The sequence below is a fragment of the Scyliorhinus canicula genome, chromosome 6 (genome assembly GCF_902713615.1).
Source record: "Scyliorhinus canicula chromosome 6, sScyCan1.1, whole genome shotgun sequence".
In the NCBI taxonomy this organism is placed as follows: Eukaryota; Metazoa; Chordata; class Chondrichthyes; order Carcharhiniformes; family Scyliorhinidae; genus Scyliorhinus; species Scyliorhinus canicula.
The window spans coordinates 116,671,738-116,691,834 of NC_052151.1; the positions used below are offsets into that span (position 1 = coordinate 116,671,738).

A 20,097-nucleotide genomic window follows, 5' to 3' on the forward strand; every position below is an offset into this window, starting at 1 on the left:
GTAACCAGTCCTGATTTATGAGTATTTATAGTATGCAGTGTGTTGGTATATCAGGAACACAGTAACCAGTCCTGATTTATGAGTATTTACAGTGTGCAGTGTATATGTATATCAGGAACACAGTAACCAGTCCTGATTTATGAGTATTTATAGTATGCAGTGTGTTGGTATATCAGGAACACAGTAACCAGTCCTGATTTATGAGTATTTACAGAGTGCAGTGTATCAGTACACCAGGAACACAGTAACCAGTCCTGATTTATGAGTATTTACAGAGTGCAGTGTATCAGTACACCAGGAACACAGTAACCAGTCCTGATTTATGAGTATTTACAGAGTGCAGTGTATCAGTACACCAGGAACACAGTAACCAGTCCTGATTTATGAGTATTTACAGTGTGCAGTGTATATGTATATCAGGAACACAGTAACCAGTCCTGATTTATGAGTATTTATAGTATGCAGTGTGTTGGTATATCAGGAACACAGTAACCAGTCCTGATTTATGAGTATTTACAGAGTGCAGTGTATCAGTACACCAGGAACACAGTAACCAGTCCTGATTTATGAGTATTTACAGAGTGCAGTGTATCAGTACACCAGGAACACAGTAACCAGTCCTGATTTATGAGTATTTACAGAGTGCAGTGTATCAGTACACCAGGAACACAGTAACCAGTCCTGATTTATGAGTATTTACAGAGTGCAGTGTATCAGTACACCAGGAACACAGTAACCAGTCCTGATGCTGGTCATGAATATCTAGAATACATAATGTTTACTATGTGCCTGGCAAACTCCTTATTTGAGAATCGGGATTCAATTACACATAAACACACCAGCAACTGCACACTTCTGCCATTGGCTTCATAAATTCCATAAATTGATGATCAATGTCTGGGCCGGGATTCTCCCCTACCCGGCGGGGCGGGGGCTTCCGGCGGGATGGAGTGGCGTGAACCACTCCGGCGTCGGGCCGCCCCAAAGGTGTGGAATTCTCTGCACCTTTAGGGGCCAAGCCCTAACCTTGAGGGGCTAGGCACGCGCCGGAGTGGTTGGCGCCCCGCCAGCCGGTGGGAACGACCTTTGGCGCCATGCCAGCTGGGGCCAAAGGGACTTTGCCGGCCGGCAGAAGTCCGCTCATGCGCCGGAGCATCAGCGGCTGCTGACGTCATCCCTGAGCATGCTCGGGGGAGGGGGTCACTTCCGCGTCCGCCATCGTGAAGACTATGGCGAACGTGGAAGGAAAAGAGTGCCCCCACGGCACAGGCCCGCCCGCCAATCGGTGGGCTCCGATCGCGGGACAGGCCACCATGGGGGCACCTCCCGGGGCCCCGGAGCCGACCGCGCCGCCTGGTCCCTCCGGTGAGGTAGGTGGTTTGATTCCCGCCGGCGGGACTGGCATGACAGCGGCAGAACTTCGGCCCATCGCTGACTGGAGAATCACGGGGGGGGGGGGGGGGGGGGGGGGGCGCCGACAGGCGCGGTGCGATTCCCGCCCCCGCCGAATCTTTGGTGCCGAAGACTTCGGGAGACGGCAGGGGCGGGATTCACGCCGGCCACCGGCGATTCTCCGACTCGGCGGGGGGTCGGAGAATCCCGCCCCTGATACCTGCAACAGAACATGTAGATTAGCTCTGACTTTCTGTTGTCAAAATCTGTGGAGACCCACTCATGTGGGAGATCCACCCGTGCTGCATTTGGGGCAGTGGGGTAACACACGTGGCTAGCACTGTGGCTTCACAGCGCCAGGGTCCCAGGTTTGATTCCCCGCACTGTCTGTGTGGAATCTGCACGTTCTCCCCGTGTCTGCGTGGGTTTTCTCCGGGTGCTCCGGTTTCCTCCCACAGTCCAAAGATGTGCGGGTTAGGTGGATTGCCCATGCTAAATTGCCCTTAGTGTCCACAAGGTTTAGGAGGGGTTATTGGGTTATGGGGATAGGGTGGGGCTTAAGTGGGTCGGTGCAGACCAGATGGGCCGAATGGCCTCCTTCTGCACTGTATGTTCTATGTACTATAATTATGGCCGGAATTCTCTGGCAGTTGGGATTCTCTGTTCCCTTCGGCAGCGCAACTCCACCCATGAGTTTCCCGGCGGCGTGGGATGGCTTCAATGAGAAATCCCATTGACAAGCGACGGATGTATTGTATCCCGCCACCAGTGAATGGCATGCTGTTCAGAAACATGCCTGGGGAACCGGAGAATCCAGCCCTATATGTGTCACTGTCATTTTAGCTGGGTGAGTGTGGGAAAATGGAGAAAGTGGCTGCCTGCCTTCTGTTCCTCACCTGAACGGCAGACAACTAGCCATCGAAGGTTGCATGGACCACCTTGACATGTGACATGGACACCTGAGGCCTGTCTATTACAATCTTCAGGTGGGGCTGTAATCCACCTGCCTGCCCGAAACAAGCAGAAGATTACTTAAATATATAAATAAAAGACCTGCATTGATTTGAAATGAAATGAATGAAAATGAAAATTGTTTATTGTCACAAGTATCGGCTTCAAATGAAGTTACTGTGAAAAGCCCCTAGTTGCCACATTCCAGCGCCTGTTTGGGGAGGCTGGTACCAAGGCTGAACCATGCTGCTGGCCTGCCTTGGTCTGCTTTAAAAGCCAGCTATTTAGCCCAGTGTGCTAAACTAGCCATTTTCCATCTGGAAGAGCAGAATAAAAGTGTCAGACAAACAATTTGGGGAACTGTCAGGGAGCGGAGCTTGCTGATTGGATGATTCTTTAGCTCATATGTTTAAATGGTTCAGTTTCCCTTGAGTTCTATCAAGAGTCTCTCTTATGCCCATTATCTACAACCCCAAATCAGGCATTTCACAATTTGACTTTTTTATTATTGTGGTAAACCACTGTTACTGTATTATATATATTGTGGTAAACCACTGTTACTGCATTGTATATATTGTTTGTTGTCTCTGCTGGCTCCACCTGTGGCTCCTCCCCTCAGGCTCTGTATAAAGGTGGCTGACCTCTGGCCCTGCCCCAGTTCGGAATCAGTTGCCAGCAGGCTTTCATTTAGCTTATTAAAGCCACACTTTCATTCCACAACTCGTCTTTGTTATAATTGATGGCACATCAATTATTTTCAGCATTAATTCTGTAAACTGATTAGGCTTGAGTTGAAGTTAAACTTCCCCCACTACTGAAGAGGCTAATAGATTCAAGAGAACCAAAAGCTGGTTGGTATCTTCTTGTGATTTTGGGCTTAGGGTACGTGGCCCAGTGAGAAAAACAGGAAAATCTAAAGGTTACTGCACATTGGCAGGACACTAATAATTTACTTATTGCATCATGCTTAAAATGTTTTTGGAATGCTGAGTTAAAGCAATCTAATATATCTTTATTGATTTCAGTCTTCCTTCAACAATTTGTTCAAAACATCAAGCTATGGTTACATTATTGCCGGGGGAGACAAGTAAGTGTGAATGATGAAATACGGGATTTGTATTTATAAAAAGTGTATCCACTAAAAAAAGCTTATTTTGTTATGATCTGCAGAGCACTAATAACCTCTCAGGAACTTCCTGAGGATAATCCAGAGGCAGGAATTAACATGTTAATCAAAGTAAGTTTAACTATAATAATACATTCTTTTTCACCAAGCTATGTTTTGTTGCATCATGTATGACTATCTGCAGTTTTCCTCAGATGTAAGGGTGGTCTGGTGGCACAGTGGTTAGCACTGCTGCCTCACAGCATCAGGGATCCCCGGTTCAATTCTGGCCTTGGCTGACTGTCTGTGTGGAGTTTACATTTTCTTCCTGTGCCTGTGGAAGTTTCCTCCGGGTGCTCCAGTTTCGTCCCACACATGTACAAGTTAGATGGATTGGCCATGCTAAATTGCCCCCTAACGTGCAAAGGTTAGGTGCGGTTGCAGGGATATGTCGAGGAGGTGGGCTTAGTGGAGCTCTTTCAGAGGTTCGGTGCAGTCTCAATGGGCCAAATGGCCTCCTTCTGCACTGTAGGGGTTCTGTGAAATTCTACAGTAGATTATGTCATGTATTGCAATTAAGAAATCAATTTACCGCTCCATTCATAATATTTTGAGAAATACCTTTAACCATTTACCAAGATTGGGCAGAATAGTTTAAATAAACTGAGGTAACAAATAGAAAAAATACTCCATTGCTTATACTTGCACAAAAAATGTGCTGTTACCTTCATTAATTTTTATATTTGTGTTCTTTTGAGACAGAAGGGTAGATATTTACTTTGGGGGATTGTGTAATACTCTTACAAAACTAATAATGAATCTATAGCTCATTTTGTATCTTTCAATTTTTATTTCCAGGAATTCTCAAAAGAAGCTCTTACACAGCAAAAATGTAATACAAGATAGTTATGTTTTGAAAATCAGTTCCTAAGTGTTATATTATTAGTTGCATATTTGTTTTAACAAATAGCAAGAAGACACAATAGAGTTAACAATTAGAAATGTATTAATAGTTTTTATTCAATGGAATGCTTATTTACAGATTTCAGAAAGGAAAAAGAAAGTAATGTTCATCGGAATTTCATGTGGATTGTCAGTAAGTGTAGTGGAATACATAATTAGTGTTAATTGTTCTGTTCTGTTGTATTTGCTCTGTACCTTATTCCGAACTTAACATAAATATTTTTAAATGCAATGAGATAAACCTCATAGAAATCAATTGGATTACCATACAGTGTGATCTACAATGGGTGGGTAATCAACTTCACAAGGTTATTGTTTAGGCAGTGAATATTAAACTAGTCCTCTAGGTCTCTAGATTCACATTTCAACTTTCATTTGTAATTTCTCTCACAGAGCGGAGCCCACCCACACACTTGTAATTTGTGAAAATGATTAATCACCCTCATAAACAACTTATTATCTCATGTTCCAATCTATGACTAAAGCGCTGAGAGACGTGGATGATGTTGTGGTAGAGGCAAAATATTACATTGTTTATTTCATTCTGTCACCCCAGTACTAATAGCTTCATTGGGTCTTTTGACAGTAAATTATCTCCCCCTTCCCATTGCCAATATGATTTGCTTTGTAGTGTAAATTATTTAGCACTTAACGGCAATCTGCTGTCAATTAATTGTGTGGTATAAAGAAAAACATGAATGTTACTATGATTGAACTTATTAAAGCATGGAAATACAAATATATCTTCAAACGAACACCAAATAAAATTTATAATTGCAATATTAATTAACCTGTTTACACAGTGATGCAAAATTCCTTCAATCTTGGTTTAAGGCAGTAACCCATTTACATTAGACAACATGCCTTCATTAATGAAGTGAGCAAGGAACCCTGACATAGAAAGTTAAGTTGTTCATTACTAATGAGTCATACAGGACAGAAGAAACCCATTGAGGCACACCACCATTCTAATCCATCAAAGTTTTATGAGGTTTTCAGGAATCCTCAAGTGTTTCTCCAGCTATAGAACACACTTTGAGCCTCTTGGTATTTTCTAATGCGCCGCAAGTCTTCTTTAGCAGGGTGTTTCCATGATCCTATAAATACAAAAGATCAAAGGAGAAGTTTCAGGAAGCTTGGGTTGGAGTTAGCGCGACAATACTGTCACCACAATTCGGACTCTCGCTTACTGAGAGGATCTCGCTTACCTTGAGCAGGATCATGGAGTCACATTCTGAAGAAGTATGTGTATCATCACATTGTGAGGCACATCATAGTTATTGCTCAGCTGTGGCATGAAGCTGATGTAGCTCTATGTATAAAATAATACAGTAAAGTAAATGGGGATCAGCAGTTTAAGTTTCTGTTAGCTCAGGTTTACCATAGTGTTAATTAACTTTTACTTTAAGGTCACATTAAGTACTTTTCCTGCTTGCAGGCTCCATTTGTAGCGGGTCAGCTGGATGTCTGCATGAACAACCTAGACAAGTTCATCCCTGTTCTAGTGGGGTTCAATCCAATTAATATGGCAAGGTAAGAAATACCCAAAGGTTAATATCAGATCCAGTTATTTCTAGGCTTTTGTAATATACTCAGGACTTGATTCTTCTGTACCTTCAGTGAAAACTCCATGCTCCCATGTGAGGGTCATAGATTGCTCTTAATGTCACACAGCAATTGTGCAGCTGCACCTAAAAGTATCTTTCATGTATTTCTGTAATCAAAAAATGTCTTCTGTGCTCTTAATAACCTACATCCGTTAAACGTGCTTATCTTATCACGGTACTTCAATGTGTTGGAGAGGGGAATAGACAGCAGGCATGAATGAAGGGAGAGAGTGGGGTAGGGACTGGGGCAAACACAGAGTTAGAAGAGGTGTCAAAGTCACGTTTGAAAAAACAGATTTTCAGGGCTTTCAAAAAAGGGGTGATGTGCAGCTGCTGGAAGGGTTTGGGAAGAGAATTCACGCATGCAAGGGTCTGACTACGGAAACTATCTGACATCAAAGATGGAGGAAAGTGGGAAATGCAGTAAGATAGAATCATAAAATCCCTCCAGTGTAGAAGGAGGCCATGTGGCCCATTGAGTCGTCACTGACCCTCTGAAAAAGCATCCTACCTCGGCCCAATCCCCCGCCCTATCACCATAATCCCACCAGAGGGGCTGGTTTAGCACAGGGCTAAATCGCTGGCTTTGAAAGCAGACCAAGGCAGGCCAGCAGCACGGTTCAATTCCCGTACCAGCCTCCCCGAACAGATGCTGGAATGTGACGACTAGGGGCTTTTCACAGTAACTTCATTGAAGCCTACTTGTGACAATAAGCGATTTTCATTTTCATTTCATATGGGAAATGTTACATGGCCTGTCCACCTAACCTGCACATCTTTGGACTATGGGAGGAAACCAGAGCACCCGGGGAAACCCACGCAGACACAGGAGAAAATGCAAACTCCACACAGACAGGCACCCGAGGTTGAAGTCGAACCCAGGTCTCTGGCACTGTGAGACAGCAGTGCTAACCACAGCTTGAAGAGTGGAGGGCAGCTCGTTCTAACACAGCAGTGTCCATCTTACACAATAGCATCAATTAAATAATAATGCATGCATATTCAGTTATCTACTGAAAAAATTAGGCTGCAACTGGGTTCGCCAGTCACCTCAGTCTCGAGGGGGAGCAGATTGTATGGAGGCAAGAAGAGTGGCAAATGTGGCGGTTTGGCGGGAACTGAAGAACAATCCCTATGGTGTGTTCAATTTTAGCGATTACCTCAACACGGTGTTTGTGGCAGGTTAGGTCTCACGCCATCCCATGGCAGAGTTCCTACTTGCAATACATTTACATGCCATGAATACTCATTATGGTAAAAACCTTTTGAAATTGCATTCTACCTTCATAATAAATTCAGTGGCGCATGAGACTCTTGTAGCACTAGGTTCACGTTCCTTTAAATGTGGTGTGTAACAGTCGGTTGGATGCAGTTGTTTCTGAGGTCAATGGTTTTTCCTGTTAAACTCTGCGGTACAAAGGAGGGAATGAGGAGAAGACAGCTCACCTGGAGGCTCGGTATCAGCAAGGGCAAGTCAGTGGTGAGGCTGGAAGTAGGCTGAGACGATCAGGTTGAGTCAAAGGAAAAAGATTTAATGCAACAGGACAAGACAACAGAGCAGTTACTCTACTATAGGAGCCAGCTCACAGTTCATGGCCTTCCTGTTTCATACAGGATGTAGAAGGGATAGAAGGCCCATCCCCTCAGTGGGAGAGTGTGTATTCCCCAATTTGGGAATATCAATCCCCCAGTCTCATAAGCATCCCATGACCTGCGTAAGGTTTCATTAGTATCCCATGACCTGTTTAACACCAGGTTATGACATTGGCAGTAAGGGGCATGGAGGAGAGGAAGAAGGATTGAAGGGAGGGCAGACAGTGGAGTCTGGGGTATGAAAGAGGAGGTCACTGTTTAGCTCTCTGATTAAGATAGCCTCAACTTACAATGATGATGTGTAGATTTAAGAAATGTCGGGCGCGATTTAATGACCTCATTGTAACCGACATTGTGTCAGGGCCAGGCTGTTGAATCTCGCAATAGGCCTCTGGCAAGATTTACAACGCTCAAAACATCTCACTAGACTTAACGCAGTCTCACGAGACATTGAGATGTGGATCTTGCCTTCACTGGGCAAAATCCAGATCAGAATATTTAAATCACCCATTTGGCTGATTTAAATATGCATTCATGGGATTCTTCCCGCACCCGGGACCTAACGGCTGTGCCTGGGAGACCTTGCTAATGTGCAGCTTAGTTCTGGTTTCCACAAATGTGGACCAGTTGTAATGGCACCTGCGGGGGTCTCCCAGGCCATTGGGGTCGGGGTCATGGAGATTGGCACCCTGGCATTCCCTCTGGCACCCGGGCACCTTGACATGGTGAGTCGGATACCCTGGAAGTGACAGCCAGGCACTGCCTGTGGGCTCGGATAGCACTGTCAGGCTGGCAGGGATGCTTCCAGGGATCGGGCCCAGGGGGCCTTACCAGATGGAGAGGGTGTTCCCATGGGCCTACCCGAGGTGGGGGAGACAAAGTGAGGGAGGGCTGAAAGGGGGGGCAAAAGATCGGCACAGCCAGACAAAATGGTGCCCCTAAATCATTCACAGAGTTGTCCACATTGTGCCGGCCCCCCAAGCTAATATGCAGCCTGCACAGTTTTCCAGTCATGTAGGCTTTATGTCAGCAGGCCCACCTGCTCCTGGTAAGATTGCAGTGGAGGTGGGAAGCAACCCAGTTTTCAGTGTGCTATATTGGCTCCAAGTCCATGTCCGAATCCTCGGTTTGAAAGTTTTCACCCTAGTTTTCAAATCCTTTATGTACTCGCTCTTCCTATCCCTGTCACTCTTTCCAATCCTACAACCTTCTGAGATCTCTCCACTTTTTGAATTGTGAACTCTTGCACATCCTCGATTTTAATCACTCCATCATTGGTGACCAACCTTACAGCTGCTGTATCCTAAGCTCTCAAAATGCCTTCCTAATTCTCATCCCTTCAATTTCTCTCTTTTCCATGGAGACACTCCTTAAAAACAATTACTTGGACCAAATGTCTCGTTAAGTGGCACAGTACCACAGATTTTGTATAATAACATGTTACGCTGCATTAAAACCACTACAAAAATGCAAGATGTTGTTGTTGAGATACCCTACACCATACTTTACTTTTCATTATCATAGTTCCGTCCATTCCAGGAAATCTGTGGGCATCAATTTTTCTCATCATGAAGCACAATCATGAAAACATTGTTTTTCAGATTTTTTCAAATTTGACTGATGTTAAAAGAATAATGGTGAATAGGTCGCATGAAATATGTGCCAGACTTTGAGTGCATGCATTTATTCAGAACATTGTTTAACTTTGCCCTTTGAAGACCTGAAAAAATCGACGGATGGCACTCAACATTTCTTCAAGTGGCGGAAAGAATTCAGAGGCTGGAAAAGTTAAGCAAGGCCTATATTATTAACCCTGCTGTTGGGGTAAGTATGACCTTTCTCTTGACAAATGACAACAGCTAGATAAACTGGGTTGCTTACTAATGTTCACTGAGGGGAAAATATTTGCAGTGTATACATACTTCAGCTATCATTTAGATCAACCTGCAAGAGCTAGCTTTCGTTTAACACTACATCCAGACAGAAACTCAGACAGAGCAGTATACCCTCAGTACTGTACTAGAGAATTAACTTGGATTTGATGCTTAAGAATCTGAATTTGGACTGGAAAGCACAGCTTTCTGATTCTGAGGCACGGGCGCTATCAGCTGAGCTGTCAATTGAGCCAGAGGGAAGTATACAGACTGAGGCACACAGCATGCGTTGGCATGAAGCAGAATGTATTCCTGATGAGCAGATCAAGAGATGTCACTTCTTGTTTCAAGAGCCTTGGGATCAACTTCCTTACCAGAAACAGACTGTGCTGAAAAAAGGGATTTAAAAAGGCATCAGGTAACGCAGATGCAACCTCAAAAGGGTTTAATATCAATGAGGAATTTAGTAGCTGAGGAAGAATGTCTTTATCTGAGGAAGAACGTCCTTACCTGAGGAAGGATGTGCTTTCTATTGAGGGAGTGCGGCGCAGGTTTACCAGACAGATTCCTGGGATGGCAGGACTAACATATGATGAGAGATGGAGTTGGTTAAGATTATATTTGCTAAAGTTCAGAAGAACGAGAGGGGATCTCATAGAAACTTATACAATTCTAACAGGACTAGACAGGGTAGATGCAAGAAGGATGTTCCTCATGGTGGGGTGTCCAAATCAGGCGTCACAATCTGAGGATGCGGGGTACTCAATTTAGGACAGAGTTGAGGAGAAATGTCTTCACCCAGAGAGTGGTGAGCCTGTGGAATCTGTTACCACAAGAAGTAGTTAAGGCCAAAACATTTGTATGTTTTCAAGAAGCAGTTAGATATAAGACTTAGGGTGAAGGGGATCAAAAAATATGGGGGGAAAGCAGGATTAGGCTATTGAGTTGGATGATCAGCTTGAATTAACTTCTGGAATCTTAAGGGGTACTGGTTATGCACTTTTTTCCAAAATGGGCATCCTTCCAACAATTCCATTTTGGCTGAAGGAGAAAGATTCACTGAACTGAAGGAAGGAGCACAGAGAACTAGTGAAACCAGCACGCAGTAAACACAGGAGACCAGCCAGCTAGGAGCACTGAAGACCAGCTAGCAGGAAGCAGGGGATATTAGCTAGCAGGAAGCACTGGAGACCAGCTAGCAGGAAGCAGGGGATATTAGCTAGCAGGAAGCAGGGGATATTAGCTAGCAGGAAGCACTGGAGACCAGCTAGCAGGAAGCAGGGGATATTAGCTAGCAGGAAGCACTGGAGACCAGCTAGCAGGAAGCAGGGGATATTAGCTAGCAGGAAGCAGGGGATATTAGCTAGCAGGAAGCACTGGAGACCAGCTAGCAGGAAGCAGGGGATATTAGCTAGCAGGAAGCACTGGAGACCAGCTAGCAGGAAGCAGGGGATATTAGCTAGCAGGAAGCACTGGAGACCAACTAGCAGGAAGCAGGGGATATTAGCTAGCAGGAAGCATGGGATATTAGCTAGGAGGTGATGTGTTGGGCAGGCAGGGTCAATGTGGACTGCACTTAATGCAGTGTAGCGAGAGGCAAACCTCCAACACTTGATGAGATGCAACACAATTTTATTTAACATCTGAACTATTATACATGTTCAACTGTGCGTTGACACTATACTGAATTGACTGGAGACCTGAAACTAGCCTGACCAGACTTACTAGCTACCACATGGTGTTTGCACTGGCTAGCTCACGAACTCTGACTGTCTCAGTGGCTGGGTCCAGAGAGAGCGGGAAACGTGGTGCCCTCTGGCTTTATAGTGGTAGTGTCCTGTCTGGTGATTGGCTGCTGTGTTCTGTGTGCTTACTGGTCATCCTGTGTGTCAATCACTACCTGTCTGCACTCCATTATATACATGGATGTATATTATGACAGGAGGCAGCTTGTGAGATCAACTAGCAGGAAGCAGGGGATATTACCTGGCAGGAAACACAGGAGACCAACTCGCCAGAAACACAGGATATTAACTAGCAGGAAACATGGGAGACCAGCTGGCAGGAAGCATAGGAGACCAATTAGCAGGAAACATGGGAGCAGTTTTGGGCCCCGTATCTAAGGAAGGATGTGCTGGCCTTGGAAAGGGCCCAGAGGACGTTCACAAGAATAATCCCTGGAATGAAGAGCTTGTCGTATGAGGAACGGGTGAGGACTGTGTCTGTACTCGTTGGAGTTTAGAAGGATGAGGAGGGGATCTTATTGAAACTTACAGAATACTGCGAGGTCTGTATTGAGTGGACCTGGAGAGGATGTTTCCACTTGTAGGAAAAACTAGAAGCAGAGGACACAATCTCAGACTAAAGGGAATATCCTTTAAAACAGAGATGAGGAGGAATTTCTTCATGCAGAGGGTGGTGAATCTGTGGAACTCTTTGCCACAGAAGGCTGTGGAGGCCAAATCACTGAGTGTCTTTAAGACAGAGATAGATAGGTCCTTGATCAGTAAGGGGATCAGGGGTTATGGGGAAAAGGCAGGAGAATGGGGATGAGAAAAATATCAGCCATGATTGAATGGCTGAGCAGACTCGATAGGCCAAGTGTCCTACTTCTGATCGTATGTCTTATCATCTTATGGAGGCCAACTCGTCGGAAACACAGAATATTAACGAGCAGGAAGAATGGGAGACCAGCTAGCAGGAAGCATGGGTGTCTAACAAGCAGGAAGCATTGGAGACTAACTAGCAGGAAGCATGGGAGACTAACTAGCAGAACGCATGGGAGACTAACTAGCAGGAAGCATTGGAGACTAACTAGCAGGAAGCATGGGAGACTAACTAGCAGAACGCATGGGAGACTAGCAGGATACATGGGAGACCAGCTAGCAGGAAGCTCAGGAGTCAGCTAGCAGGAAGCTCGGGTGACCAGCTAGCAGGAAGCATAGAAGACCAACTAGCAGGAAATACGGAACACCAGCTAACAGGAAGCATGGGAGACCAGCTAGCAGGAAGCTCAGGAGCCAGCTAGCAGGAAGCATAGAAGACCAACTAGCAGGAAATACGGAACACCAGCTAACAGGAAGCATAGGAGACCAATTAGCAGGAAACACGGGAGACCAACTAGCAGGAAACACGGAATATTAGCTAACATGAAACACGGGAGGCAAGATGGCAAGAAGCATAGGATTCAAACTACCAGGAAGCATGGGATACTAACCAGCAGTAAACACAGGATATTAACTAGCAGGAAGCACAGGAGACCATCTACCGGGCAAAATGGGAAACCAAATACCAGGAAACACTGAAGACCAGCTAGCAGGAAGCATGGGAGACTAACTAGCAAGAAGCATGGGAGACCAGCTAGCAGGAAGCATGGGAGACCAACTAGCAGGAAGCATTGGAGACCAACTAGCAAGAAGCATGGGAGACCAACTAGCAGGAAGCATGGGAGACCAACTAGCAGGAAGCATTGGAGACTAACTAGCAGGAAGCATTGGAGACCAACTAGCAGGAAGCATGGGAGACCAACTAGCAGGAAGCATTGGAGACTAACTAGCAGGAAGCATTGGAGACCAACTAGCAGGAAGCATTGGAGACTAACTAGCAGGAAGCATTGGAGACCAACTAGCAGGAAGCATGGGAGACCAACTAGCAGGAAGCATTGGAGACTAACTAGCAGGAAACATTGGAGACTAACTAGCAGGAAGCATTGGAGACCAACTGGCAGGAAGCATGGGAGACTAACTAGCAGGAAGCATGGGAGACTAACTAGCAGGAAGCATTGGAGACTAACTAGCAGGAAGCAGTGCAGACTAACTAGCAGAACGCATGGGAGACTAACTAGCAGGAAGCAGTGGAGACCAACTAGCAGGAAGCATTGGAGACTAACTAGCAGGAAGCATTGGAGACCAACTAGCAGGAAGCATGGGAGACCAACTAGCAGGAAGCATTGGAGACTAACTAGCAGGAAACATTGGAGACTAACTAGCAGGAAGCATGGGAGACCAGCTAGCAGGAAGCATGGGAGACCAACTAGCAGGAAGCATGGGAGACTAACTAGCAGGAAGCATTGGAGACCAACTGGCAGGAAGCAGTGGAGACTAACTAGAAGAACGCATGGGAGACTAACTAGCAGGAAGCATGGGAGACTAACTAGCAGGAAGCATGGGAGACTAACTAGCAGGAAGCATGGGAGACCAACTGGCAGGAAGCATGGGAGACCAGCTAGCAGGAAGCATGGGAGACTAACTAGCAGGAAGCATGGGAGACCAACTGGCAGGAAGCATGGGAGACCAGCTAGCAGGAAGCATTGGAGACTAACTAGCAGGAAGCATTGGAGTCTAACTAACAGGAAGTATTGGTGACTAACTAGCAGGAAGCATGGGAGACTAACTAGCAGGAAGCATTGGAGACTAACTAGCAGGTAGCATGGGTGTCTAACTAGCAGGAAGCATGGGAGACCAACTGGCAGGAAGCATTGGTGACTAACTAGCAGTAAGTATTGGTGACTAACTAGCAGGAAGCATTGGAAACCAACTGGCAGGAAGCATTGGAGACTAACTAGCAGGAAGTATTGGTGACTAACTAGCTGGAGGCATGGGAGACTAACTAGCAGGAAGCATTGGAGACTAATTAGCAGGAAGCATTGGAGACTAACTAGCAGGAAACATTGGAGACTAACTAGCAGGAAGCATTGGAGACCAGCTAGCAGGACGCATGGGAGGCCAACTAGCAGGAAGCAATGGAAACCAACTAGCAGGAAGCATTGGAGACTAATTAGCAGGAAGCATTGGAGACCAACTAGCAAGAAGCATGGGAGACCAACTAGCAGGAAGCATGGGAGACCAACTAGCAGGAAGCATTGGAGACTAACTAGCAGGAAGCATTGGAGACCAACTAGCAGGAAGCATTGGAGACTAACTAGCAGGAAGCATGGGAGACTAACTAGCAGGAAGCATTGGAGACTAACTAGCAGGAAGCAGTGCAGACTAACTAGCAGAACGCATGGGAGACTAACTAGCAGGAAGCAGTGGAGACTAACTAGCAGGAAGCATGGGAGACTAACTAGCAGGAAGCATTGGAGACCAACTGGCAGGAAGCATGGGAGACAAACTAGCAGGAAGCATGGGAGACTAACTAGCAGGAAGCATGGGAGACTAACTAGCAGGAAGCAGTGCAGACTAACTAGCAGAACGCATGGGAGACTAACTAGCAGGAAGCAGTGGAGACTAACTAGCAGGAAGCATGGGAGACTAACTAGCAGGAAGCAGTGGAGACAACTAGCAGGAAGCAGTGGAGACTAACTAGAAGAACGCATGGGAGACTAACTAGCAGGCAGCATGGGAGACCAACTGGCAGGAAGCATGGGAGACTAACTAGCAGGAAGCATGGGAGACTAACTAGCAGGAAGCATGGGAGACCAACTGGCAGGAAGCATGGGAGACCAGCTAGCAGGAAGCATGGGAGACTAACTAGCAGGAAGCATGGGAGACCAACTGGCAGGAAGCATGGGAGACCAGCTAGCAGGAAGCATTGGAGACTAACTAACAGGAAGTATTGGTGACTAACTAGCAGGAAGCATGGGAGACTAACTAGCAGGAAGCATTGGAGACTAACTAGCAGGTAGCATGGGTGTCTAACTAGCAGGAAGCATGGGAGACCAACTGGCAGGAAGCATTGGTGACTAACTAGCAGTAAGTATTGGGTACTAACTAGCAGGAAGCATTGGAAACCAACTGGCAGGAAGCATTGGAGACTAACTAGCAGGAAGTATTGGTGACTAACTAGCTGGAGGCATGGGAGACTAACTAGCAGGAAGCATTGGAGACTAATTAGCAGGAAGCATTGGAGACTAACTAGCAGGAAACATTGGAGACTAACTAGCAGGAAGCATTGGAGACCAGCTAGCAGGACGCATGGGAGGCCAACTAGCAGGAAGCATTGGAAACTAACTAGCAGGAAGCATGTGAGATTAACTAGCAGGAAGCATTGGAGATTAACTAGCAGGAAGCATGGGAGACTAACTAGCAGGAAGCATTGGAGACTAACTAACAGGAAGCATTGGGGATCAGCTAGCAGGAAGCATGGGATACTAACTATCAGGAAGCATTGGGGATCAGCTAGCAGGAAGCATGGGATACTAACTAGCAGGAAGCATGGGAGACTAACTATCAGGAAGCATTGGGGATCAGCTAGCAGGAAGCATGGGATACTAACTATCAGGAAGCATTGGGGATCAGCTAGCAGGAAGCATGGGATACTAACTAGCAGGAAGCATGGGAGACTAACTAGCAGGAAGCATTGGAGACTAACTATCAGGAAGCATTGGGGATCAGCTAGCAGGAAGCATGGGAGACTAACTATCAGGAAGCATAGGGGATCAGCTAGCAGGAAGCACGGGAGACTAACTAGCAGGAAGCATGGGTATCTAACTAGCAGGAAGCTATCTTGTTAGAATCCTTAGCCACCAAACAAAAACCTCTGATCCAGATTAATATACTGTATCTCTGTTTTATTGAGGTGTAGTGCATTAGGGCACTAAGCTTCACCAGTGAGGCTGTCACAGAGCTGTTTTACTTTCTCCAACAGGACATGCAACCCATGCCTGGTTGGCACTGCATTGCCTTGTGGTTTTCTGGGTGTGTGCAGGTACTCATATCATACAAATCACCAGGATAGCAAGCATGAACTTGAATGATGCAATGCAGCTGTTCACAAATAAAATGTGGCTGTTTAGCACAGGGCTAAATCGCTGGCTTTGAAAGCAGGCCAGCAGCACGGTTCGATTCCCTTAACAGCCTTCCCGAACAGGCGCTGGAATGTGGCTACTAGGGGGTTTTCACAGTAACTTCATTAGAAGCCTACTTGTGACAATAAGCGATTTTCTTTTTTTTTCAAATAAACTTGAGATTCAGAAAGTGTAATCCTTTCAAGGTGGCATCGGTGACTGTGCTCAAGAAAACATGTATGGTCATGCAGGCAATAAGTCACTCCTTGCCTTGAGGAGTCCTGCAATTGTATAAATCTATAGGTCCTGTCATGTTGCTTCAGGAAAATTCATGAACCAGCTATGCAACTGCTATTTGCTTCATGCATCTGCGCAAAGCTGATTGGTTAACATTATCAATATCTGGGCAGCACGGTGGCCTAGTGGTTAGCACAACCACCTCACGGCGCTGAGGCCCCAGGTTCGATCCCGGCTCTGGGTCACTGTCCGTGTGGAGTTTGCACATTCTCCCCGTGTCTGCGTGGGTTTCCCCCCCACAACCCAGAAATGTGCAGAGTAGGTGGATTGGACACGCTAAATTGCCCCTTAATTGGAAAAAATAATTGGGTAATCTAAATTTATTAAAAAAAACATTATCAATATCTGAAGTGGTAGCTTGTGGTGATTGCCCCTTAAGGGCAATGCAGCAGAGTAAGGGTCACCTGGCCTGGGTGACCAATTGGGATTCAGAGTGGAGAACTACCCCAGAGGGAGAGGTTCTCCTCGGCATATATTAAAACTAGCTCCAAACATGCTGCTACTCGACATGACTTGTTAATAATCCTTTGTTGTTCACTAATGAAGTGTATGAAAGTGCATCATTACATCTGGCGAGGAGGATAATCACTGCCTGTGGCCCGACACCTGGGAGTATCCTGTTTTAATCAATGTCTGAGAAAAAGAAAAAAGATATTCACCAGAATCCCTCTCTTTGAGTGAATAGAATAATTTGACTCCTCCTTGGAGGACAGCACACAATACTTTGAGCGCCTCGGTAATTATTTCCAAGGAAACAAAATAGAAAAGGAGGCAAAATGTAAAGCAATTCTCATAAGTGTTTGCGGAAGTCAGACCTATAAACGTATTCACAGTCTTACAGCCCCAAGTGTGCCCCATTCAAAATCCTTTTGTGAACTCATGGATTTAGTGAACGCTCATTGTAACCTCCCAATATCAAACAGCCTAGCTGAGAAAACCATCCTATCTTTCAAGTCTGAGCTAGAGAAAATGTCAGGAGGAACCTTGGAAACCAAAGTTTCATGATTCCTCCTTAGTTATCGTATCACTCCCAGCAAAGGGAGACCCATCCAGCAGAGCTTCTAATGAAATGTCATTAGACTGAGCCTCGTGTTTTCAAATATTACAGCGAAGGTAGAGGCCAACCAAAGTAATCAGAAAGCAAGCCAAGAATCACATGGTATAGCATGATCATTTATGGTACCTGAAGCCGTACACATGTGAAAATTTGGCAGTGGGTCAAGTTGGATCCCCGGAATTACTGCCACTAAACTGGACCTCTTTCATACCAAGTGGGCGTGAAGGGACAGGTCGTTCGCAAATATGTGGATGACTTGAGGAGTAAAGAACTGCTCCAGTGCTCAGTGTTGCCATCAAGAAATGTTTCCAATCCCTTCAACACCAAAGTAGCTGTTTGACTTGTTCTCTAAATAATTGATTGCTTCTTGGCAGCAAATAGTGACGAATTGCCTGCACCAGAAAAAGTACCCGTTATTGCACTCGATCCTGGGAAAATATCCCGGACAATAGGATTGTGCCACTCAACATGGGTCAGAAAATCCCTTCAAAGCCTCAATTTATAATTGTCCAACTCATGTATATAATGTTCAGTTAGAATTTAGGACTGAGCCCAACTTCTGGTGGCGGCTATGAAGGAGTAAGTCACACATTTGGTGGCTCCCGCTCGGATCGGACTTTTGGACCTTTTCCCCCAATTCTTTACCGGACCTGATTTGAAAAATTGATGACAGAGGCAATAGTGAACTGAATTCCCACATCGGTGCATGGAGAGAAGGACTAGAAGTGCTCATAAAGGCAGAGACAGAAAGACAGTGAAGGATTGGGCTGAAGCTGCAGCAGGGGACAGCATGGCGGAGGACCGGACCTCTGGCTTGTCGACCCAGCGGTCAACGGAGCAGCTGATGCAAGTTGTCCAGGAGGGCTCCGCCAAGCAGAAGCAGGACTGCTTGGACCCGATTAAAGAGGCAATTTCGCAGCTGGAATTTAGATTGGATGCCCAAGATTGGGTGATCCAGAAAGTAGAGAAGGCACTGGCTGATCAGGAGAAACATCAAACTGCAGTGCAGCTGGAGGTGGAGATCATAGAACATAGAACATAGAACAGTACAGCACAGAACAGTACAGATGCTAAGAGACCAGCGGAAGAGGGTCCTGGAGAAGGTGCAGGACCTAGAGAACAGATCCCACCGGCAGGGCTTGAGGATCGTTGTGCTCCCGGAGGGATCTGAAGGAGCGGACACTGGGGCATATATAGCGGCCATGTTCGAGAAACTGCTGGGGGATGGGGCATTCCCCCAACACTTGGAGGTGGACAGGGCTCACAGAGCGCTTTCGAGGAAGCCACAAATGGGAGACCCCCTCGAGGGCAATGGTGGTGAGATTCCACAGATATCTGGATAAGGAGCATGTTTTACAGTGGGCCAAGCAGACACGGAGTTGCAAATGGGACAACAGTATCCTGCAGATCCATCAAGACCTGAGTGCGGAGGTGGCCAGGAGAAGAGCGGGATTCAATCAGATCAGGTCAACCCTTTTCAAGAAAAAGGTGAAGTTCGGGCTGTTATATCCGGCCCACCTCTGGGTCACATATGAGGAACAACATTTCTATTTTGAGTCACCTGAGGAAGCGCTGGACTTGTCAAAAAGGAAAGGACGTGTCGGACTGAGAACTTTGAATTTTGCTGTAGCGTTTATCTCTTTCAAACAAAAAGTTTCTTGTTTCTTACTTTTTCGGACGTTATTTGTAATGCCTGCTGTATGGATCTTGGGCCAGTTGCAGAGCTGAGTGAGTTAAAGTTTCCATTTGCACTGTTGGGGGATGGAGGTGTGTTTGTTCAGATGCTGGATCTTTCGCTTGATTTTTTTTTTGTTTGAGTTCAACTCGGGTTTTTTTTATCTCTGTTGGGCAATTGTGTTGGGATTGTTTTTCATTTGAATATGTATGTATGAGCTGGGGGGTGGGGGGGTGGGGAGGGAACAATAGGTGGGAAATTGTCTGGCGCCGGGGCGAGGGCCACCAAGCTCACTAGGCGGGCTAGCTTATGGAAGCGTAGTGGGGGGTGAACAGATGCTCGGTTTATCAAAGGGGATGATTTATTTTGTGCTGTAACTCGGGGGGAGGGGAAAAATGTTCTGCTGATGAGGGAGGGACTTTTGCTAAGGGACAGAGAGGGGGTCGGGGGGAGGGGGCTGCCTGGGGCCGGGCCGATGGAGGCGTAGGGCGGGGGCTGGCGACTGGCCCAAGAGAGGGGATGGTTGATTGACGAAGGGGGGGGGGCGATGAGCCCCCCAACTAGACTGATCACCTGGAATGTAAGAGGGCTCAATGGGCCGGTCAAGAGGGCACGCATGTCCACGCACTTGAAAGGACTGAAGGTGGACTTGATAATGCTGCAGGAGACTCACCTTGTGAAATGGAATGAAAATCGCTTATTGTCACAAGTAGGCTTCAAATGAAGTTACTGTGAAAAGCCCCTAGTCGCCACATTCCGGCGCCTGTTCAAGGAGGCTGGTACGGGAATTGAACCATGCTGCTGGCCTTGGTCTGCTTTTAAAACCAGCGATTTAGTCCTGTGCTGAACCAGCCCC

The 20,097-nt window shown here is 46.3% G+C and overlaps 1 protein-coding gene and 1 long non-coding RNA gene across 4 annotated transcripts in view; one reads left to right on the forward strand and one right to left on the reverse strand.

Annotated features, from left to right (window-relative positions):
• gckr (glucokinase (hexokinase 4) regulator) overlaps nucleotides 1-20,097 on the forward strand; it is a 134,985-nt gene that overhangs the window by 53,501 nt on the left and 61,387 nt on the right. For all 3 annotated transcript variants that reach the window (XM_038799951.1, XM_038799950.1, XM_038799952.1), the window contains 5 exons: nucleotides 3,369-3,430; nucleotides 3,514-3,580; nucleotides 4,491-4,544; nucleotides 5,850-5,944; nucleotides 9,330-9,435. In XM_038799951.1, the coding sequence (XP_038655879.1) occupies nucleotides 3,369-3,430; nucleotides 3,514-3,580; nucleotides 4,491-4,544; nucleotides 5,850-5,944; nucleotides 9,330-9,435 (384 nt within the window). The remainder of the gene's footprint in view (nucleotides 1-3,368; nucleotides 3,431-3,513; nucleotides 3,581-4,490; nucleotides 4,545-5,849; nucleotides 5,945-9,329; nucleotides 9,436-20,097) is intronic.
• Nucleotides 4,524-20,097, reverse strand: part of LOC119967426 — a 92,511-nt gene continuing 76,937 nt past the window's right edge. Inside the window, exons 2-3 of the long non-coding RNA XR_005460983.1 lie at nucleotides 5,620-5,723; nucleotides 4,524-5,508 (exon numbers count right to left, since the gene is read on the reverse strand). This is a non-coding gene — a long non-coding RNA (uncharacterized LOC119967426). The remainder of the gene's footprint in view (nucleotides 5,509-5,619; nucleotides 5,724-20,097) is intronic.